Genomic DNA, 21,779 nt, shown 5'->3' with positions numbered 1-21,779 from the left:
CTGCACTCCAGCCTGAGTAACAGAGCAAGGCTCTGTCTCAAAAAAAAAAAAAAAAAAAAAAGAAAGAAAGAAACATGGAATTGTGGTCACTACCCCAACAACAAACATTTTCTTTAGAAACATCAAATAGACACCCCACCTCTGGTTTCCATTCCTCTCTGCATACAAAGTAACATTTGCTTTCATTGCTAAATCTAAGTGTAATTTTTTGGAAGGCATTTAAAATGGCAACTAAATTTAACACTGTAGCACTCAACTGAACGGATGATTACACGAACAGGTATAACCAGGTTCACACCTAAACAGGAAATGACAGCTATGTCACAACTGCCACCTGGCCAACAGTGATTGCACCATCTATTTATAAGAAGCATCTCAGTCGGGTGCGTTGGATCACACCTGTAATCCCAACACTTTGGGAGGCCGAGGTGGGCGGATCACGAGGTCAGGAGATCGAGACCATCCTGGCTAACACGGTGAAATCCCGTCTCTACTAAAACTACAATAAAAATTAGCCGGGCATGGTGGTGGGCACCTGTAGTCCCAGCTACTCGGGAGGCTGAGGCAGGAAAATGGCATGAACCTGGGAGGCAGAGCTTGCAGTGAGCCGAGATCGCACCCCTGCACTCCAGCCTGGGCGACAGAGCGAGACTCCGTCTCACCAAAAAAAAAAAAAAAAAAAAGAAAGAAAGAAGCATTTCAATATTAAAGATATTAAAATGTGATGAAAACAGTGGGGAAGAGAGTACATGTCAGAAATGATTGAAAAACAGTTATGAGAACTCAGTAAGTTTTTACTGAAAGTTGGCCGGGCGCAGTGGCTCACACCTGTAATCCCAGCACTTTGGGAGGCCGAGGCCAGCAGATCACCTGAGGTCAGGAGTTCGAGACCAGCCTGGTCAACATGGTAAAACTCCAACTCTACTAAGAGTACAAAATTAGCCGGGCATGGTGGTGCATGCCTGTAATCCCAGCTACTTGGGAGGCTGAGACAGGAGAATTGCTTGAACCCGGGAGGCAGAGGTTGCAGTGAGCTGACATTGAACCACTGCAGTCCAGCCTGAGTGGCAGAGTAAGATTCTATCTCAAAAAAAATTTTTTTAAAAAAAGGAGGAATGACTTTACCTCCTGCCATTGTGCCCCTTGCACAGCAGGCTCTAACCATGCCTGGCCTCCTTGCTATTCCTGGAACAGCTCAAGAACGCGTTTACCTCAAGGCCTTCTGTAGCTGCTGCTCCCTGTACCTGGGAACATTCTTCCCTGAGCAAGCTAAGCTCCCAGCCAGCCCTGAAATTCTTTCCAAGGCCACCTCCTAAAAGTGCACACATTATACATAAATGATTGCTGTCTGTCCCTTTAGGCCAGAGAAATACTCTGTAACAATACTCCGTCCCTAAGTATTTCTCTTCACAGCACTTCTCATCAAATGACACCTTATGTGAACATGTTTGTTTGTTTGTTTGTTTTTGAGACACAGTCTTGCTCTGTTGCCCAGGCTGGAGTGCAGTGGTGTGATCTCGACTCACTGTAACCCCTGCCTCCCGGGTTCAAGCTATTCTCCTGCCTCAGCCTCCTGAGTTCCTAGGATTACAGGTGTGCACCACCATGCCTGGCTAATTTTTGTATTTTTAGTAGAGACAGGGTTTCACCACGCTGCTCAGGCTGGTCTCGAACTCCTGATCTCGTGGATCCACCCACCTCAGCCTCCCAAAGTGCTGGGATCACAGGCGTGAGCCACCGCGCCCCGCCATGTTTACTTTTTATCCCTCTCCTCCCACTAGAATGAAGCTCCACACAGCAGCCTTTGTCTATTATCAGGGATGCAGCTAGTAAACTGTAAGTGTGTTGAATGAACCGTTTACAGGAAGACATTTCCACTAGATACTACAAGTGCCTTGTAAGAAAATGCACTTTGCACAAAGAAGTATTTCTGCCTTCTTTCCCTACAACAGCTGGGAGCTGTTTGACGAGCTCCACTCTCAGCAATAACAAATGGGGAATGAAAGTCCACTGGAGAGCTGGGCCTGGCAGCAGGCGCCTGTAATCCCAGATCTTCGGGGGGCTGATGAAGGAGAATCACTTGAACCCAGGGGTTAGAGGTTGTAATGAGCCGAGATTATGCCACTGCACTCCAGCATCATGCCTGTAATCCCACAACTTCGGGAGGCTGAGGTGGGTGGATCATTTGAGGTCAGGAGTTCGAGACCAGCCTGACCAACATGGTGAAACCCCTCTCCTAAAAATACAAAAATTAGCCAGGCAGTAGTGGCATGCGCCTGTAACCCCAGCTCCTTGGGAGGCTGAGGCAGGAGAATTGCTTGAACCCAGGAGGTGGAGGTTGTGGTGAGAGATTGCGCCACTACACTCCAGCATGGGGACAGAGCGAGACTCTGTCTCAAAAAAAAAAAGAAAGAAAGAAAAAGAAAGTCCACTGGGGCTTCCACTTCCTATCTCAGAAGGGACAGTAAGAATGCTATAAATGTGGCTGGGCACAGTGGCTCACTCCTGTAATCCCAGCACATTGGGAGGCCGAGGTGGGGGGATCACCTGAAGTCAGAAGTTCGAGACCAGCCTGGCCAACATGGTGAAACCCCATCTCTACTAAAAATACAAAAATTAGCTGGGCATGCTGGCGGGAGCCTGTAATCCCAGCTACTTCGGAGGCTGAGGCAGGAGAATCGCTTGAACCCAGGAGGTGGAGGCTGCAGTGAGCCGAGATCATACCATTTCACTCAAGCCTGAGTGACAAGAGCGAAACTCCATCTCAAAAAAAAAAAAAAGAAAGAATGCCAAAAATGTTACAGTTGGCTGAGGTTAGTTTTGTTTTAGAGGTAGTAAATAGATAGAAAACTCTGGAGTCAGACTCTGGATTAGAATCCAGGTTCTACCACTTACTAGTTGTGTGCCCTTCAATAAATTAATTTCTATTAGCCTCCATTTTCTTATCTGTAAAACAGGGGATAAGAATGCCAACCTTGAGAAGCAAGTTAAGTGTGTAGCACATATTAAGAGCTAATATCCTTATTATCATTCTCTGTCTCTTGTCTACAGTGAACAAAAAGAGAGGAGAAGGGGCCTAGCAGGCTATATCCCACTGTCCTCCCAGGCTTGAGGAAGAGCCCTGGTTATAAAGCGAACAGTAGCAACTACCTACTGAGGAAAAAGGGACCTCAGGTCCTCAGGCCTGTTACAAGTAAAGATATGGTCAAAGAAGTGGGGATGTTAGGCCGGGCACGGTGGCTCACGCCTGTAATCCCAACACTTAGGGAGGCTGAGGCGGGCAGATCACCTAAGGTCGAGAGTTTGAGACCGCCCAGGCCAACATGGAGAAACCCTGTTTCTACTAAAAATACAAAAAAATTAGCCAGGCAAGGTAGTGCATGCCTGTAATCCCAGCTACTCCAGAGGCTGAGGCAGGAGAATCGCTTGAACCTGGGAGGTAGAGGTTGTGGTGAGCTGAGATCACACCATTGCACTCCAGCCTGGGCAACAAGAGCGAAATTCCATATCAAAAAAAAAAAAAAGGGCCGGGCACAGTGGCTCAAGCCTGTAATCCCAGCATTTTGGGAGGCTGAGGCAGGCAGATCATGAGGTCAGGAGATCGAGATCATCCTGGCTAACACGGTGAAACCCCATCTCTACTAAAAACACAAAAAAAATAGCCGGGAGTGGTGGCGGGCGCCTGTAGTCCCAGCTACTCAGGAGGCTGAGGCAGGAGAATGGCGTGAACCCAGGAGGCAGAGCTTGCAGTGAGCGGAGATTGCGCCACTGCATTCCAGCCTGGGAGACAGAGCAAGACTCCATCTCAAAAAAAAAAAAAAAAAAAAAAAGAAGTGGGGATGTTAGAGCAGCAAGGCCAGAGTGGGGGTCTACACGTGGGCTCATCTTTTTGGTGGTCTAAAACTAAACTTGTAATCCCAGCACTCTGGGAGGCTGAGATGGGCAGATCACTTGAGCCCAGGAGTTTGAGACCAGCCTGGGCAACATGGCAAGACCCTGTCTCTACAAAATATACAAAAATTAGCCGGAGGTTGGGCGCGGTAGCTCACACCTGTAACCCCAGCACTTCGGAAGGCCATGGCAGGCGGATCACTGAGGTCAGGAGTTCGAGATCAGCCTGGCCAATATGGTGAAACACCGTCTCTACTAAAAATACAAAAATTAGCTGGGCATGGCTGCCATGCACCTGTAGTCCCAGCTACTCGGAAGGCTGAGGCAGGAGAATCACTTGAAGCCGGGAGTCAGACTGCAGTGAGCTGAGGTCGCACCACTGCACTCCAGCCTGGGTGACAGAGGGAGACCCTGTCTCAAAAGAAGAAAAAAAAAGAAAAGAAAAAGAAACATCTGGCCGGGCGTGGTGGCTCACGCCTGTAATCCCAGCACTTTGGGAGGCCGAGATGGGCAGATCACGAGGTCAGGAGATCGAGACCATCCTGGCTAACACGGTGAAACCCCGTCTCTACTAAAAAATACAAAAAACTAGCCGGGCGTGGTGGCAGGCGCCTGTAGTCCCAGCTACTCGGGAGGCTGAGGCAGGAGAATGGCGTGAACCCGGGAGGCGGAGCTTGCAGTGAGCTGAGATCCGGCCACTGCACTCCAGCCTGGGTGGCAGAGCGAGACTCCGTCTCAAAAAAAAAAAGAAAAAGAAACATCTGCTTTCTCCAAAATCTGCTGCTTCTCCAGAATTCCTTATTCAACCCCTATCTATCCTTCTCCATAGCTAGAAACCAAGGTGTCATTTCTCCATCTCTCCTCCCCTCCCCTCTTCACAGCTAACTGATCATCAAAACTGGGTTAACCACAGTCCTTGGTATTTTTGGTGTCTGTCTGCTCCCCTCCATTCCCACAGGCAATGCCTTAGTTCCCCTGGACTCCACTGCCTCACTCCTATACAGCAACAACAGCCTCCTAATATATCTTGCAGTCTGCAGCTACCTTCTTCCAAACTATCCTTTACTCCCTTGCCACCCATCTTTCTCACCTCTTAAAATCCCTAAAAGGCATTTTACAGAAAGTTCAAACTCGGCTGAGTGCAGTGGCTCACGCCTGTAACCCCAGCACTTTGGCAGACAGAGGCAGGCAGATCACTTGAGGTCAGGAGTTTGAAACCAGCCTATGGCCGGGCGCGGTGGCTCACGCCTGTAATCCCAGCACTTTGGGAGGCCGAGATGGGCAGATCACGAGGTCAGGAGATCGAGACCATCCTGGCTAACACGGTGAAACCCCGTCTCTACTAAAAAATACAAAAAACTAGCCGGGCGAGGTGGCGGGCGCCTGTAGTCCCAGCTACTCGGGAGGCTGAGGCAGGAGAATGGCGGGAACCCGGGAGGCGGAGCTTGCAGTGAGCTGAGATCCGGCCACAGCACTCCAGCCTGGGCGACAGAGCGAGACTCTGTCTCAAAAAAAAAAAAAAAAAAAGAAACCAGCCTAGTCAACATGGTGAAACCCCATCTTTACTAAAAATACAAAAAAAAAAAAAAAAATAGCAGGGCATGGTGGCATGCACCTGTAATCCCAGCTACCTGGGAGGCTGAGGCAGGAGAATCACTTGAACTCGGGAAGCAGAGGCTGCAGTGAGCCAAGATCATGCCACTTCACTCCAGCCTGGGCAACAGAGCGAGATACCGTCCCAAAGAACAACAACAAAAAAGGAAGTTCAAAGTCCTAAACGTTTCTGACAGCCCTCCGAGATCAGGTACCTGCCTCACACCCGAGGTAAAACCCACCTCTCCAGTCACAGTACTTGGTGCTGTTTCTTGAGCTCCCCCATTTCACAGCCAGTTCCCAGGGCAACTGCTTCTCAACATAAGTATCACTTTTTCTTGAAAGTCTTCACTAAGACCGTGCCCCTCCAGAGGTCCCTTCTCATGTTTCTTAAGTGAGTTGTGCATATCTCCACAATAACAACTGGCACTATTTTATAACTGTTGGATTCCTATCTATCTCCTCCACTCCAATTTAATTATAATTTCTTTTTTGTTCGTTTTTCTGTGTGTGTGTGTGTGTGTGTGTGTGTGTGTGTGTGTTTAGATGGAGTCTTGCTCTGCCTCCCAGGCTGGAGTGCACTGGCACAATCTCGATTCACTGCAACCTCCGCCTCCTGAGTTTAAGCAATTCTCCTACCACAGCCTCCCGAGTAGCTGGGACCACAGGTGCGCACCACCACACCCAGCTGTATTTTAGCAAAAAAATACAAAAAAAATACAAATTTTTGTATTTTTAGTAGAGACGGGGTTTCACCGTGTTGGCCAGGATGGTCTTGATCTCCTGACCTCGTGATCCGCCCACCTCGGCCTCTCAAAGTGTTGGGATTACAGGCGTGAGCCGACACGCCTGGCCCCAACTCCCAAATTTTTAACCCAACAGGCATTTAAAAAAAAAAAAAAAATTGGGAGTGGGAGGACCAGTACCAAATGTCCTGATCACATCATGAATGCATTCATGCAAAACAGCACTTCTACAGAAAACCTATGTATATCAAAGCAGACTGGGTCAGTGTTATGCAGGATACTGATACAGAAGCTGTGGTGAATTTATGTCAGTTGTTGAGCAATAAAATAAAAAGGCTTTCGAGTCAAGAGCACTGGGTTTGAATTCCAACCCCATCACTTCTAAGCCAGCTCACTATGGAGAAGTTACTTAACCTAAATCCCAGTTTGCTGACTTGTAAAATTAGGAAAATAGTACCTGCTTGTTTATAATGTTTTCTCTAATGAGACAGAGCTATCAAGTGCCTGGCACAGAACCGGCTCCTAAGGCTGTCGTTCAATGTCAATTTTCTTCTACTTACGGAACACTGCTAAAAAGTCAAAGGTCACATATTCTGCATTTGGGAAGGAATACTTTCTAAAATCTTTATTATTATTATTTTTTTTTTTTTGAGACAGAGTTTCGCTCTCGTTACCCAGGCTGGAGTGCAATGGCGCGATCTCAGCCCACTACAACCTCCACCTCCCAGATTCAAGCAATTCTCCTGCCTCAGCCTCCTGAGTAACTGGGATTACAGTCATGTGCCACCACGGCCAGCTAATTTTGTATTTTTAGCAGAGACTGGGTTTCTCCATGTTGGACAGGCTGTTCTCGAACTCCCAACCTCAGGTGATCCAGCCGCCTCAGCCTCCCAAAAGTGCTGGGATTACAGGCGTGAGCCACTGCAGCGGGTCAACACTTCCTAAAATCTTGACCACACACTGAATCCCAGCCAACAACCATCTTGCAGATGAACTAAGTCACAAAGAAGACTTAGGAGGGAAAAATCACTTCAATGCAATCTCATTACCACTGTTGAAAAACAGTTTAAAAACCCTACTTGGCTGGGCACAGTGGCTTATGCCTATAATCTCAGCACTTTGGGAGGCCGAGGGGGGCGGATCACTTGAGCCCAGGAGTTTGAGACCAGCCTGGGCAACATGGTGAAACCCCATCTCTCGAAAAAAATTCAAAAAGTAGCCGGGTGTGGTGGCATGAGTCTGTAGTCCCAGCTTGGGAGGCTGAGGTGGGAGGATCACTTGAACCTAAGAGAGATTGCAGTGAGCCAAGATCGTGCCACTGCATTCCAGACTGGGCAACAGAGACAGACCCGTCTCAAAAACAAACACACCATCTACACACAGCACCACCTTGAGATACGAGAAACAACACATGAGTAGGTTATAGAATTAATATAATGTAAATAATGATGCCTCGGAATGTAGGTTCCTGAAGAGAATGAACTTAGTCACGGCTCTGCAGTGAACTACAGAAACCCCATCTCTACTAAAAATACAAAATTAGCCAGGCATGGTGGCGCATGCCTGCAATTCCAGCTACTAGAGAGACTGAGGCAGGAAAATCGTTTGAACCCAGGAGGCAGAGGTTGCAGTGAGCCAAGATCGCACCATTGCACTCCAGCCTGGGCAATAAGAGCGAAACTCTGTCTCTCTCTCTCTCTCACACACACACACACACACACACACAGAATTCTAGGTGATCTGAGAGGGACCAAAAAGTGTACATAATGTAAAAGTTCCTAAAGCTACAGTCTGGTTATACCAGCCTTTGTTTTTCACTGTGTAATCATACATTTTCATTTTATTAAAATATGAAACTCTGCCTTACCTAATTTCCTAAAGTAGATTAAAAGATCACTGCCTTGCCTGTTTTAACCCTGAAATATAAACTTGAAGTTTCATTAATATAAGTGTATTATTTTGTAATCAAATCAATGTCACCTACCATATCTGACACAAGTTTCCAACTACAGAGTAACAATACAAAGGCAAAAGCTTTGGAAATGTCTCAAGAGAATTGCTTACCTAACCTCAAAAATTTTTAATTGAATTTTTAAAAAATAACTTCAAAGATATTTTTTCCAAAAAACTATTCGTCTGGCTCCCACTTTGGGAGGCTGAAGTGGGAGGATCGCTTGAGGTCAGGAGTTTAGACCATCTCGGGCAACACGGCAAGACCCCTGTCTCTACAAAAAACAATAAAAATTTTTAAAATTAAAAACAAAGAATTATTATTTGTTCCAGGTTCTGCTGAGAGTAAAATTAGCAGTTATTGAATCAGCTTTTTGTGTTCAGGACAACTAATTTGTTGAAGATAATTTTACATTGATCCTGTATTAGTGAATTTAATTTTTCTCATTTGTTTGAATATTCTGCTAACCTTGAAAAAAAGTTTCTTCTATTTCTTCCACAAAGGTTTCATGTGTTCCTTATATGGTCACAAAAAAAGTTACACCTTCCTCAAGGACTGAGCAAAGTGAAGAGACACATTTTAGATTATATAGTATATTCATGGTCTGTAACGCCTCACTGGTTTGAAAAAAATTTCTTGGTGAAAACTCAAGTGTGCAAAGCCTCTAAACAGATCATCAAAAAAAAAAGTAATTTCTGGGAGTAAAGTACTACTAAAAAACAGTATCTCTGGCCCATCGCGGTGGCTGACACCTGTAATCCCAGAACTTTGGGAGGCCGAGGCAGACTGATCACGAGGTCAGGAGATCGAGACCATCCTGGCTAACACGGTGAAACCCCGTCTCTACTAAAAATACAAAAAAATACAAAAAATTAGCCTGGCGTGGTGGCGGGCGCCTGCAGTCCCAGCTACTCGGGAGGCTGAGGCAGGAGAACGGCGTAAACCTGGGAGGCGGAGCTTGCAGTGAGCTGAGATGGCGCCACTGCACTCCAGCCTGGGTGACAGCAAGACTGAGTCTCAAACAAACAAAAAACAAAAAACAGCATCTCTGCTTTAAGAGAAATTACTCACTAGAATTAACATTAATGAAAAACGGGGAAGGGTGGAGAAACTTAAACCACATAAAACAAAGTGATTCTTAGGAGATCTCTTGATATTTCCTACCGAATGAAAGAAACTGTGTAATATTCTCTTAAGATTACATTTCTGATGTATTTATAAAAACACAAAGTCAGTAACGCAGAATGGGCAATCCTGATTTTCCAAACCAAGTATCCAAGTATCACAATCAACAAAATCATTTGCTTCCTTTCCTACCTGACCCTTAACACACCACTGCCATGTCCTACACCTGGAGAATTTCAGTCCCAAAGTAAACACACTAAATACTCTGTAGCCAAAACTGGAGCATGGAAATCTTGTAGTACAATCAACCTGATGGATGACTGCTTTCCTAATACTGTAGGGAAGTTTATATGATGAACCAGTGGAAGAAATGTGGAGGTAGGCTGAAGAGGGTATGGCCAGCAGGGGTCCTGAAAGGGAAGCTCCCAATTTGTAAAAAGGAAGGAAAAAGGCAGTAGAAGCGTAGGAAATTCCTTGTACCCTGATTGCCACTGCTTTTTTTTTTTTTTTTTACAACAATCTAACTTATTAAACAATCTTTAAAACATCAAGAAATAGATCGTATAACTCCTTCAAGAAATGAGAACAGGAGAGAGTTTACAAATTCATTTGCTACCACTTGCTTCCTGTTCAGTCTCTGCTACAGCAAAACACAAGTTTGAAAGATTCAAGAAGTAGAAAAAGATAGAATGTAAGAGAAGAATGCCAGAAGTCATTAGTGGTCTTATATTAAGTCACTAGAATACAACTGGAATTCTCTAAACTGTTGAGAAGATACATATTTTGTTAAATATCAAAGAATCTGTCTGTAAACCATCCCTCAAGCAAAAAGATATGTTTAATCAGCTTATACAGTTAAATAACCACACATATTTGGAATTTCAAATGCTTTCTTTAAAAATATTCACCCACCATACATTCTCATTCCATCCAAAATCGTGCTTTAAATTCCTGACGACACACAACACACTTTAACTTGATGTAAATCTAGCCGTTCTTCTTTGCATACCCTGAAGAAAAGAATAAACACCTCAAGATGCTCTCTCCTCTTTTTCAGACCCTAAAAGAACACTCGGAAAGAAGCAAATGGAGTTCAGAATGAAGAAATAAGGCAAAAGAATAAAGGAGAATAAAACCAGAGACCCTATGGGGAGTCATGTTATTCTTGGAAAATATCATCTCCGTTCCTTCTCCAAGCCCAAAGGCCAGACAGCACTGGCGCAATATCATCCCTGTCCAAAGCGCTAACGAGTTGCCAACTAATCCCTCAAGGTGTCCCCCAACCTCCTCACCTCATCAGCGCTCAGCTCCTCCATCGCTTTCCTCTTAATGGTGAAAGGCGTTAGGGAGAGATCCTTCTGTTCTCGCGACCACGGCGGGAGGAAGGAGAGTGGAAGGTGTCTATCAGGCTGTCTGGTCCCCCGAATGGGGGAGGTTTCAGAATTGCATAGTCAGAGGTTAAAAAATAAGAACACAAGAGGCACTGAACTGCCTTGGCTTCGGTCACTCCAATCGCCCCAGAGACTACTACAGCCGCTTGTTCCCTGAGCAGCCTCCTCTGGCCGCCACTGCTGCTGCTACAGGGTTATCTTAAGGCGCCACTTACTTCCCTCTGCTTCCCAGGTTACCCAGACTAGGCAGCGCGGTCTCCAGCTCGTCTCGTGCCCCGAGCCTGCTGTGTCTTCGTGATAGTGGCGCGGTAGCTGCGTTCCTACAGCAGATCCTGCTCTCCTTCCTACCCTTTGCCTCTGGCGGGAACTGGTCCACTGCAGAGTGGATACCCCGAGGTAAGGCGACCCCACAGCCGTCCTGGCAGAGCCCAGCACTGTAAGGGAAGCCCCTCCCCTCCCAAAGCAGGCCGGCCACGCCCCGCCTCCACGCCGGAGCCCGGGTAGGGGGGAGGGGGAGGATGGGACGCGCGTAGCTCTCGCTGGAAGAGTAAATCCTCCTACCCCTCCACCCCTACTCTTTCCCCCTCGCCCCACCAAGTATTATTCATCAAAACAACAGGGCGGCCATCTTTGAAAGGGATCACGTGACCCCCGTCCGGGAGGCGGGGCTTCTGGCGCCGGGACGTGGCAGCCAATAGGTCGCGGGCGCCGCGCCGCGGAGTTCTTCTTGCCTGCGTCCTCTCCCCGCCCCCGTCCCACCCCCTCCCGCGCAGCCGCGCCGGCCGGGGGGAGGGGCAAAGGGAGGCGGGCGGCAGGGCGGGGCGTTGCCACGGCGACCGCGCAGGGGCGGCGGGCGCGGCGGGCCTGGGCCAGGTAGGCTGGCAGGGGGAGAGACGGCTCCCGGACGCACGCCGGGGAACATCCGCCAGAAGGTGGCGCTGGCCCGCGGCGTCTCCGTCGTTCCCACTCGTCTGCTTTTCTGTGACCTGGGAGCCCAGAAACACCTCATCGCTCCCACTGGATTCTGCGCGCCCGCCGCCTAAGCGAGGGATAAGAAAACGAAAAACGTCTCCTTGTCCGCGGGAGCGCGATCTACCGTATTGAGCGCTCATTTTCTAAAACATCTGCTACACACTCTTCCACCTCCTCCAGGAAAGGCCAGTTGGAAGAGAACTCGGACACAAGAACTCCCATTCATTTTACTTTACCTTGGCCTTTTAGAGAGATACTTCCTGGGGTTTTTTTTAAGTGTGTTCAAAAAGTATTGATAAAAGTTGAAAGTATAAATGGATGAGAAACCCAAATCACTGAATTGTGCACAGCAAATGCAAAGAAGACGTTTGGAGTCAGTGGGTGAAAACCATCTTCAGGTGCACAAGAATACAAATATTTGGCCGGGTGCGATGGCTTACGCCTGTAATCCCAGCACTTTGGGAGGCCGAGACGGGCGGATCACAAGGTCAGGAGATCGAGACCATCCTGGCTAACACGGTGAAACCCCCGTCTCTGCTAAAAAAATACAAAAAAACTAGCCGGGCGAGGTGGCGGGCGCCTGTAGTCCCAGCTACTCGGGAGGCTGAGGCAGGAGAATGGCGTGAACCCGGGAGGCGGAGCTTGCAGTGAGCCGAGATCTGCCACTGCACTACAGCCTGGGCGACAGAGCAAGACTCCGTCTCAAAAAATAAAAAATGTTATATAAATCTAAGTTGAGCGATCAAAGTAACAGTACCATGAAATTCCCGATTTTGCCACGGACTAAAGACGAGAAGTGGATTGGATGGCTCACTAAACCGTAAAGACTATATTCCAGAATTAAGAGTTACGTCTTTGCTACATGCTTAAAATAGGAACCTGACTACTAGATACGTAAGGAATTTGTGAGTAAAAATAAACCACTGCTGGCTTTGCATATTATCTGCTCTCCAGGAAAGGAATTCTGTGTAAGCCAGAACTTGAACCCCTGGTGACATTGATGTTAAAAGTTTACTTTTTTTATTATTGCCATCTAATTTACATACTATACAATTCACCCAATTAAGGTGTACAATGGTTTTATTATGTTCACAGCTCAGTCATCCTCACTGTCCAATTTCAGAACGTTTTAATCATCCGAAAAAGAAACCCTCCAAGCCATTAACAGTCACTCCCCGGCCGGGTGCGGTGGCTCACACCTGTAATCCCAGCACGTTGGGAGGCCAAGGCGGGTGGATCAAGAGGTCAGGAGTTTAAGACCAGCCTGGCCAAGATGGTGAAATACAAAATACAAAAATTAGAAGGATGTGGTGACAGGTGCCTGTAATCCCAGCTACTTGGGAGGCTGAGGCAGAGAATTGCTTGAACCCGGGAGGCAGAAGTTGCAGTGAGCCGAGATCCTGCCACTGCACTCCAGCCTGGGCAACAGAGCGAGACTCCGTCAAAAAAAGAGAAAAAAGAAACGAAGTCTCTAGCCATAAAATGTACTTCTCAGGGTAATTTTTTGTTTGTTTGTTTTTTGAGACAGAGTCTTGCCCTGTTCCCCAGCCTTGAGTGCAATGGTGCAAACATGGCTGACTGTAGCCTCGACCTCCGGAGCTCAAGCAATTCTCCCACCTCAGCCTCCCAAGTAGCTAGGATCATAGGCGCATGCCACCATGCCAGGCTAATTTTTAATTTTTGTAGAGATAGGGTCTCACTATGTTGCCCAGGCTGGTCTCAAACTCCTGGGCTCAAGTGATCCTTCTGCTTCAGCCTCCCAGTGTGTTAGGATTACAGGCATGAGCCACCACACTCAGTCCCCAGGGTCTTTTACAGGATGAATCTCTCTAATACACTTTTTAGTACCTTTACAGTTGTGTTCTAACTTGTCTAAGTGATGGAGTTTCCACTACTTTCCTTAGGAGAAGCTTTCCTATAATATCATAAATAACAGTGTCTCAGAGTTGTTTGTAATATGTAGCCCATATTTTCATTGTTTGGTTCAGTTTATTTCATTTAAGCATTACATTACCTCCTTTGGACTGTGCAAAATACTCTGTCTGCCTCCCTTGGTAACTACCAAGCATCAGGACCTTAGTTAGTTCTTAGAATTACCTGGAAACCAGCAAAAAAAAAAAAAAAAAAAAAATTATATATATGTGTGTGTGTGTGTGTGTGTGTGTGTGTGTTTTACCAGGTAACAAATAAAAAGGAGACCACAGAACAAACTGAAACATGACACTGAAATAAAAGTTATGCCTCAGGCCGGGCGCGGTGGCTCAAGCCTGTAATCCCAGCACTTTGGGAGGCCGAGACGGGCGGATCACGAGGTCAGGAGATCGAGACCATCCTGGCTAATAAGGTGAAACCCCGTCTATACTGAAAAATACAAAAAACTAGCCGGGCGAGGTGGCAGGCGCCTGTAGTCCCAGCTACTCAGGAGGTTGAGGCAGGAGAATGGCATAAACCTGGGAGGTGGAGCTTGCAGTGAACTGAGATCCAGCCACTGCACTCCAGCCTGGGTGACAGAGCGAGACTCCATCTCAAAAAAAAAAAAAAACGTTATGCCTCAGTGGGTGGATCACCTGAGGTCAGGAGTTCGAGACCAGCCTGGCCAATATGGTGAAACCTTGTCTCCACTAAAAATACAAAAATTAGCTGGGCGTGGTGGCACACACCTGTAATCCTAGCTACTCAGGAGGCTGAGGCAGGAGAATCACATGAACTCAGGAGGCAGAGGTTGCAGTTAGCCTAGATAGTGCCACTGCACTCCAGCCTGGAGGACAGAGCAAGACCCCATATCCAAAAAAAAAAAAAAAAAAAGCCTCCTAGTTAATGAAAAGGTTTTTGTGAAGGTAAATTCTAGAATTTGTAATATTTTAGGACAGCTTTTAATCAAGTGCCAGAGCATAGAGAGCTCACCAGGTCAAGATATTTTTTTCTGATAATCTTCCTGATAATCTACAAAACTACAGCCAGCCATCTTGCTGATCTTAGATCTACAAAGCCACCTACAACTGTAAGGATATGCTGTTATCTCGGCTGCCATCAGAGATCATCTCCTTCATCTGGACTCTGGATTCCTTCCTCTCCTTTCTCTCTCACCTTCTCCAGGATTTTGGTCCAGCATTTATCCCCTCTCATCTGCAACATCACACCCTCTCTTCTCACTGGACACAGCTGTGGTAGGAACACCAACTGTCTTTCATTTATGTGTTTGTTTGTTTGTTTGAGATAGCAGTTTGTTCTGGAATCCGGGCTGGAGTGTACTGGCATGGTCACTGGCTCACTGCAGCCCCGACCTCCTGGGCCCAAGCAATCCTCCCACCTCAGCCTCCTGAGTAGCTGAGACTATAAGCATGCACCATCACACCCAAGTAACTTTTGTATTTTTTGTCGAGACAGCGTCTCCCTATGTTGCCCAGGCTGGTCTCAAACTCCTGGCCTCAAGTGATCCTCCTATGTCAGCCTCCCAAAGTGCTGGGATTACAAGTGTGATCTTTAAACACATACTAACTTGGCCAGGCATGGTAGCTCACACCTGTAATCCCAGCACTTTTGGAGGCTGAGGCGGGTGGATCACCTGAGGTCGGGAGTTCGAGACCAGCCTGAGCAACATGGAGAAACTCTGTCTCTACTAAAAATACAAAATTAGCCAGGCATGGTGGTGCATGCCTGTAGTCCCAGCTACTCGGGAGGCTGAGGTAGGAGAATCGCTTGAACCCAGGAGGTGGAGGTTGTGGTGAGCTGAGATCATGCCATTGCACTCTAGCCTGGGTAACAAGAGTGAAACTCTGTCTCGAAAAACAAAACAAAAACAAAACCAAAAAAACAAAATACTAATTTTAAAAACTCTGTAGCTAGCCTACAGTATTATGTGATAGCAGCCTGAACAGATTTAAGACAGGGAAGGATCCAGGCACAGTGGCTCATGCCTGTAATCCTTATGTTGCCCAAGCTGGTCTCAAACTCCTGGCCTCAAGTGATCCTCCTACGTCAGCCTCCCAAAGTGCTGAGATTAAAAGTGTGATCTTTTTTTTTTTTTTTTTTGAGGCAGAGTCTCGCTCTGTCCCCCTGGCTGGAGTGCAGTGGCGCGATCTCGGCTCACTGCAAGCTCCACCTCCCAGGTTCCCGCCATTCTCCTGCCTCAGCCTCCCGAGTAGCTGGGACTACAGGCACCCGCCACCGCGCCTGGCTAATTTTTTGTATTTTTAGTAGAGACAGGGTTTCACCGTGGTCTCGATCTCCTGACCTTGTGATCCAACCGCCTCGGCCTCCCAAAGTGCTGGGATTACAGGCTTGAGCCACCGCGCCCAGCAAAAGTGTGATCTTTAAACACATACTAACTTGGCCAGGTGTGGTGGCTCACGCCTATAATCCCAGTACTTTGGGAGGCTGAGGCGAACCGATCACAAGGTCAGGAGATCAAGACCATCCTGGCCAACATGGTGAAACCCCGTCTCTACTAAAAATACAAAAATTAGCTGGGCATGGTGGCATGTGCCCATTGTCCCAGCTACTCAGCAGGCTGAGGCAAGAGAATCGCTTGAACCCGGGAGGCGGAGGTTGCAGTGAGCCAATATCACGCCACTGCACTCCAGCCTGGCAACAGAGCGAGACTCTGTCTCAAAAAAAAAAAAAGGAGTTGAGATCAGCCTGGGCAACATGATAAAACCCCATCTCTACTAAAAATACAAAAATTAGCTGGGTGTGGTGGCGGGTGCCTGAGATTCCAACTACTTGGGAGGCTGAGGCACAAGAATCCCTTGAACCCTGGAGGCAGAGGTTGCAGTGAGCCAAGATTGCACCACTGTACTTCAGCCTGGGTGACAGAGCAAGAAGACTCTATCACCAAAAAAAAAAAAAAAAAAAAAAAACCTGCTTTGCAAACTCACCTAAATATTGCACCCAGAAGTTATAATGAAATCCTTATGAGCACATTGAGGAAATATCAAAAGCAAACCTCTTATCTGTGGAGAACTGAAACAAAGAGAACATTAAAACATATTCATTATAGGCCAGGCGCAGAGGCTCATTCCTGTACTTCCAGCACTTTGGGAGGCCAAGGCAGGCGAATCACGAGGTCAGGAGTTTGAGACCAACCTGGCCAACATGGTGAAACCCTGTCTCTACTAAATATACAAAAATTAGCCAGGCGTGGTGGCCCATGGCTGTAATCCCAGCTACTCGGGAGGCTGAGACAGGAGAATCGCTTGAGCCCGGGCGGCGTAGGTTACAGTGAGCCATGATCACGCCATTGCACTTCAGCCTAGGTGACAAGAGCAAGACTCCATCTCAAAAAAAAAAAAAAAAGTACTCATTTAAATATATTGACTGAATTTCACTGTCTGAGACTCCAAATGAAAAGGCAAGGCTGGGTGTGGCAGCTCATACCTATAATCGCAGCAGTTTGGGAGGCTGAGGTGGGCAGATCACCTGAGGTCAGGAGTTCGAGACCAGCCTGGCCAACATGGTGAAACCCCCTATCTACTAAAAATGCAAAAATTAGCCAGGCATGGTGGCAAGTGCCTGTAATCCCAGCTACTTGGGAGGCTGAGGCAGGAGAATCCCTTGAACCTAGGAGGCAGAGGTTGCAGTGAGTTGAGATTATGCCACTCCACTCCAGCCTGGGTGACAGAGAACGACTCTGTCTCAAACAGAAATAGAAAAAAAAAGAAAAAGAAAAGCCTATAAAATAATAGCTGTCACCACATGGCCTCTAGGGAACTTTTTGTAGTAATTGACTTGTTCTGAAATTGGATTGTGGGAATGATTGTACACCTATATACATTTACTAGAAATTATCAAACTGTACACTTAGGTGCATTTTATGGTACATAAAACATACCTCAATAAAGCCATTAAAGAAAAACACCTCAAGTCCAACAGAGTCCAAAAGTAAAAAAAGAAAAAGAAAGAAAAATAAAACCTCCAAGAGTCATATTCCAAAAAATTAAATTTTTATTACAAGGGGCCACGCTTGTAATCCCAGCATCTCAGTGGGCTGAGGTGCGTGAATCACTTGAGGCCAGGAGTTGGAGGCCAGTCCAACCAACATGGTGAAACCTTGTCTCTACTAAAAATGCAAAACTTAGCTGGCCATGGTGGTGTGCACTTGTAATCCCAGCTACTCGGGAGGCTGAGGCAGGAGAATTGCTTGAACCTAGGAGGTGGAGGTTGCAGTGAGTGGAGATCACACCGCTGCACTCCAGCCTGGTGACAGAGTGAGACTCTGTCTCAAAAAATATATATATATTGGCTGGGCGTGGTGGCTCACGCCTGTAATCCCAGCACTTTGGGAGGCCGAGGTGGTGGATTACAAGGTCAGGAGTTCAAGACCAGCTTGGCTAACACGGTGAAACCCCATGTCTACTAAAAATACAGAAAAATTAGCCGGGCATGGTGGCACGTGCCTGTAATCCCAGCTACTCCGGAAGCTGAGGCAGAGAATTGCTTAAACCTGGAGGGGTGGGGCCGGGCGCGGTGGCTCACGCCTGTAATCCCAGCACTTTGGGAGGCCGAGGCGGGCGGATCACAAGGTCAGGAGATCGAGACCACGGTGAAACCCCGTCTCTACTAAAAATACAAAAAATTAGCCGGGAGCGGTGGCGGGCGCCTGTAGTCCCAGCTACTCAGGAGGCTGAGGCAGGAGAATGGCGTAAACCCAGGAGGCGGAGCTTGCAGTGAGCCGAGATCGTGCCACTGCACTCCAGCCTGGGCGACAGAGCGAGACTCTGTCTCAAAAAACAAAAAACAAAAAAAGAAAAAACCTGGAGGGGTGGAAGTTGCAGTGAGCCGAGATCACGCCACTGCACTCCAGCCTGGGCAACAGAGTAAGACTTCTGTCTCAAAATATATATATATATGTGTGTGTATATATATGTTTATAATATATATTACAAGTGGAATTGAAATGCTGTTTCTCCTCCTCTTCCTCTCCTCCATTCCTCTCCCTTTTTCCCCCCCTTTAATGGCATCCAGTGTGTGGATCATGGAAGTGCCTGCTTTGAAGATCTTTCTTTGCTAAGGATGAAGCTTCCAAGCTGGTGGTGCTGAAGCGCCAACATCTAGTAATAATTTCATGAAAATATATATATATAGGCCGGGCGCGGTGGCTCAAGCCTGTAATCCCAGCACTTTGGGAGGCCGAGACGGGCGGATCACGAGGTCAGGAGATCAAGATCATCCTGGCTAACATGGTGAAACCCCGTCTCTACTAAAAAATACAAAAAAACTAGCCGGGCGAGGTGGCGGGCACCTGTAGTCCCAGCTACTCGGGAGGCTGAGGCAGGAGAATGGCATAAACCCGGGAGGCGGAGCTTGCAGTGAGCTGAGATCCGGCCACTGCACTCCAGCCTGGGCGACAGAGCGAGACTCCATCTCAAGAAAAAGAAAATATATATATATATATATATTTTTTTTTTTTTTTTTTTTTTTTTTTTTTGAGATGGAGTTTCGCTTTTGTTGCCCAGGCTGGAATGCAGTGGCGCTATCTCTGCTCACTGCAACCTCTGCCTCCCAGGTTCAAGCAATTCTCCTCCCTCAGCCTCCTGAGTAGCTGGGATTACAGGAATCTGCCACTTTGTCCGGCTAAGTTTTTGTATTTTTAGTAGAAACGGACATTCACTATGTTGGCCAGGCTGGTCTCGGACTCCTGACCTCGGGTGATCCACCCACCTTGGCCTCCCAAAGTGCTGAGATTACAGGTGTGAGCCACCATGCCCAGCCCATGGAGATTTTTGATCAGTCTCTTTAGAATCAAAACTTGAGAGATCCAGGCAGAGTCAAAATCTGCAAAGGTTCTTTATGAACAGCAGAAACACTAAGTTTGAACTGGGTGCAGTTGCTCATGCCTATAATCCCAGCACTTTGGGAGGCTGAGGCGGGAGGATCACTCAAGGTCAGGAGCTTGAGACCAGCCTGGCTAACACAGTGAAACCCCATCTCTCCAAAACAAAAAGAAAAGAGACCGGGTGCGGTGGTTCACGTCTGTAATTCCAGTACTTTGGGAGGCTGAGGCAGGCAGATCACCTGAGTCAGGAGATTGAGACCAGCCTGGTCAACGTGGCGAAACCCAGTATCTACTAAAAACACAAAAAGTAGTTGGACTTGGTGGCACACACCTGTAATCCCAGCTACTCGGGAGGTTGAGGTAGGAGAATCACTTGAACCTGGAAGATGGAGATCGCAGTGAGCCAAAATCGTGCCATTCACTCCAGCCTGGGACACAGACAGAGACTCCATCTCAAAAAAAAAAAAAGAAAAAGAAAAAACCACTAAATTTGTACATCTCCCCTCCCCTCTCCTTTCTTTTCTTTTCTTGAGATGGAGTTTTGCTCCTGTTGCCCAGGCTGGAGTGCAATGGACCAGTCTCAGCTCACTGCAACCTCCACCTCCCAGGTTCAAGCGATTCTTCTGCCTCAGCCTCCCAAGTGGATGGGAATACAGGTGCCCACCTCCATGCCCGGCTAATTTTTGTATTTTTAGTAGAGATGAGGTTTCACCATGTTGGCCAGGCTCCAACTCCTGATCTCAGACAATCTGCCCGCCTCAGTCTCCCAAAGTGCTGGGATTACAGGCATAAGTATCTCTTGAGTCCAGGAGTTGGAGACCAGCCTGGGCAACATAGTGAGACCCTGACTATACAAAAAAATTTTTTTTAATTAGCCAGGTGTGGTGGTGCTTGCCTGTAGTCCCAGCTACTTGGGGGGCTGAGGCAGGAGGATTCTTTGTGCTCAGGAGTTCAAAGCTGTAATGAGCTATGATCACACCACTGTACTCCATCTTAGGCCAGAGAACAACTTTGTCTCTATTAAAAAAAAAAAAAAAAAAAAAAGGCTGGGCGCTGTAGTTTATGCCTGTAATCCCAGCACTTTGGGAGGTCGTGGCAGGCAGATCACAAGGTCAGGAGGTCGAGACCATCCTGGCTAACACGGTGAAACCCCATCTCTAATAAAAATACAAAAAAACGAGCCGGGCATGGTAGTGGACGCCTGTAGTCCCAGCTACTTGGGAGGCTGAGCCAGGAGAATGGCGTAAACCCGGGAGGCGGAGCTTGCAGTGAGCAGAGATTGAGCCACTGCACTCCAGCCTGGGTGACAGAGCGAGACTCCATCTCAAAAGAAAAAAAAAAGGCAGGGCACCAAGGCTCTTGCCTGTAATCCCAGCACTCTGTGAGGCCAAGGCAGACGGATCACTTGACCCCAGGATTTCAAGACCAGCCTGGGCAACATGGCAAAACCCTGTCTCTACAAATATTAAAATTAGCTGGGTGTGGTGTTGCACAACTGCAGTCCCAGCTACTCAGGAGGCTGGGGTAAGAAGATTGCTTGAGCCTGGGATGGAAAGGTTGCAGTGAGCCAAGACTGTGCTGCTGCACTCCAGCCTGGCAACAGAGTGAGACCCAGTTTCGAAAATAAAGTAATTTTTTTAAAACAGTCTTCCTTACCATGCTTTAGCAAATGTCATTGAATACTTTTTTCTTTAATAGTTAATACATGGCAGGGCACAGTGGCTCACACCTGTAATCCCAGCACTTTTGGAGGCCGGGGTGGGCAGATCACGAGATCAGGAGTTCGAGACCAGCCGGACCAACATGGTGAAACCCCATGTCTACTAAAAATACAAAAGTTAGCCAGATGTGGTAGCAGGCACCTGTAATCCCAGCTACTCAGGAGGCTGAGGCAGGAGAATCACTTGAACCTGGGAGGCGGAGGTTGCAGTGAGCCAAGATTATGCCATTATACCCCAGCCTGGGCAACAGAGTGAGATTGTCTCAGGAAAAAAAAAAAAGTTAATACATGTAAGTTTTTAGGAATGTTTCAAAATTTGTGACTATTTCTATGAAAATTCCAGGGCATTTCAAGTTTTCTTATGCTATAATTAGTAATAATAAGGCCGGGAGCAGTGGCTCATGCCTGTAATCCCAGCACTTTGGGAGGCCAAAGCAGGCGGATCACGAGGTCAGGAGTTAGAGAGCAGCCTGGCCAACATGGTGAAATTCTATCTCTACTAAAAATACAAAAATTAGCTGGGCATGGTGGTGTGCGCCTGTAATCCCAGCTACTCGGGAGGCAGGAGAATCAATTGAACTCAGGAGGTGGAGGTTGCAGTGAGCCGAGATCCCAC

General features: G+C 47.3%; 2 protein-coding genes across 5 annotated transcripts in view; one reads left to right on the top strand and one right to left on the bottom strand.

Annotated features, from left to right (window-relative positions):
* Window positions 1-11,344, bottom strand: part of UBE4B (ubiquitination factor E4B) — a 148,120-nt gene extending 136,776 nt beyond the window's left edge. For 3 of the 4 annotated variants that reach the window (XM_050787989.1, XM_050787997.1, XM_050788013.1), the window contains exon 1: window positions 10,599-11,344. In XM_050787989.1, coding sequence (XP_050643946.1) covers window positions 10,599-10,622 — 24 coding nt within the window. In that variant the 5' untranslated portion in view covers window positions 10,623-11,344. The remainder of the gene's footprint in view (window positions 1-10,598) is intronic. The other variant, XM_050788006.1, reaches the window with a different exon arrangement.
* CTNNBIP1 (catenin beta interacting protein 1) overlaps window positions 1-21,779 on the top strand; it is a 668,528-nt gene that overhangs the window by 458,296 nt on the left and 188,453 nt on the right. The window lies entirely within an intron of this gene.

The sequence above is a fragment of the Macaca thibetana genome, chromosome 1 (assembly GCF_024542745.1).
Source record: "Macaca thibetana thibetana isolate TM-01 chromosome 1, ASM2454274v1, whole genome shotgun sequence".
In the NCBI taxonomy this organism is placed as follows: domain Eukaryota; kingdom Metazoa; phylum Chordata; class Mammalia; order Primates; family Cercopithecidae; genus Macaca; species Macaca thibetana.
The sequence above is the reverse complement of the archived record's forward strand: the minus strand, read 5'-3'. Positions and strand labels throughout refer to the sequence as shown.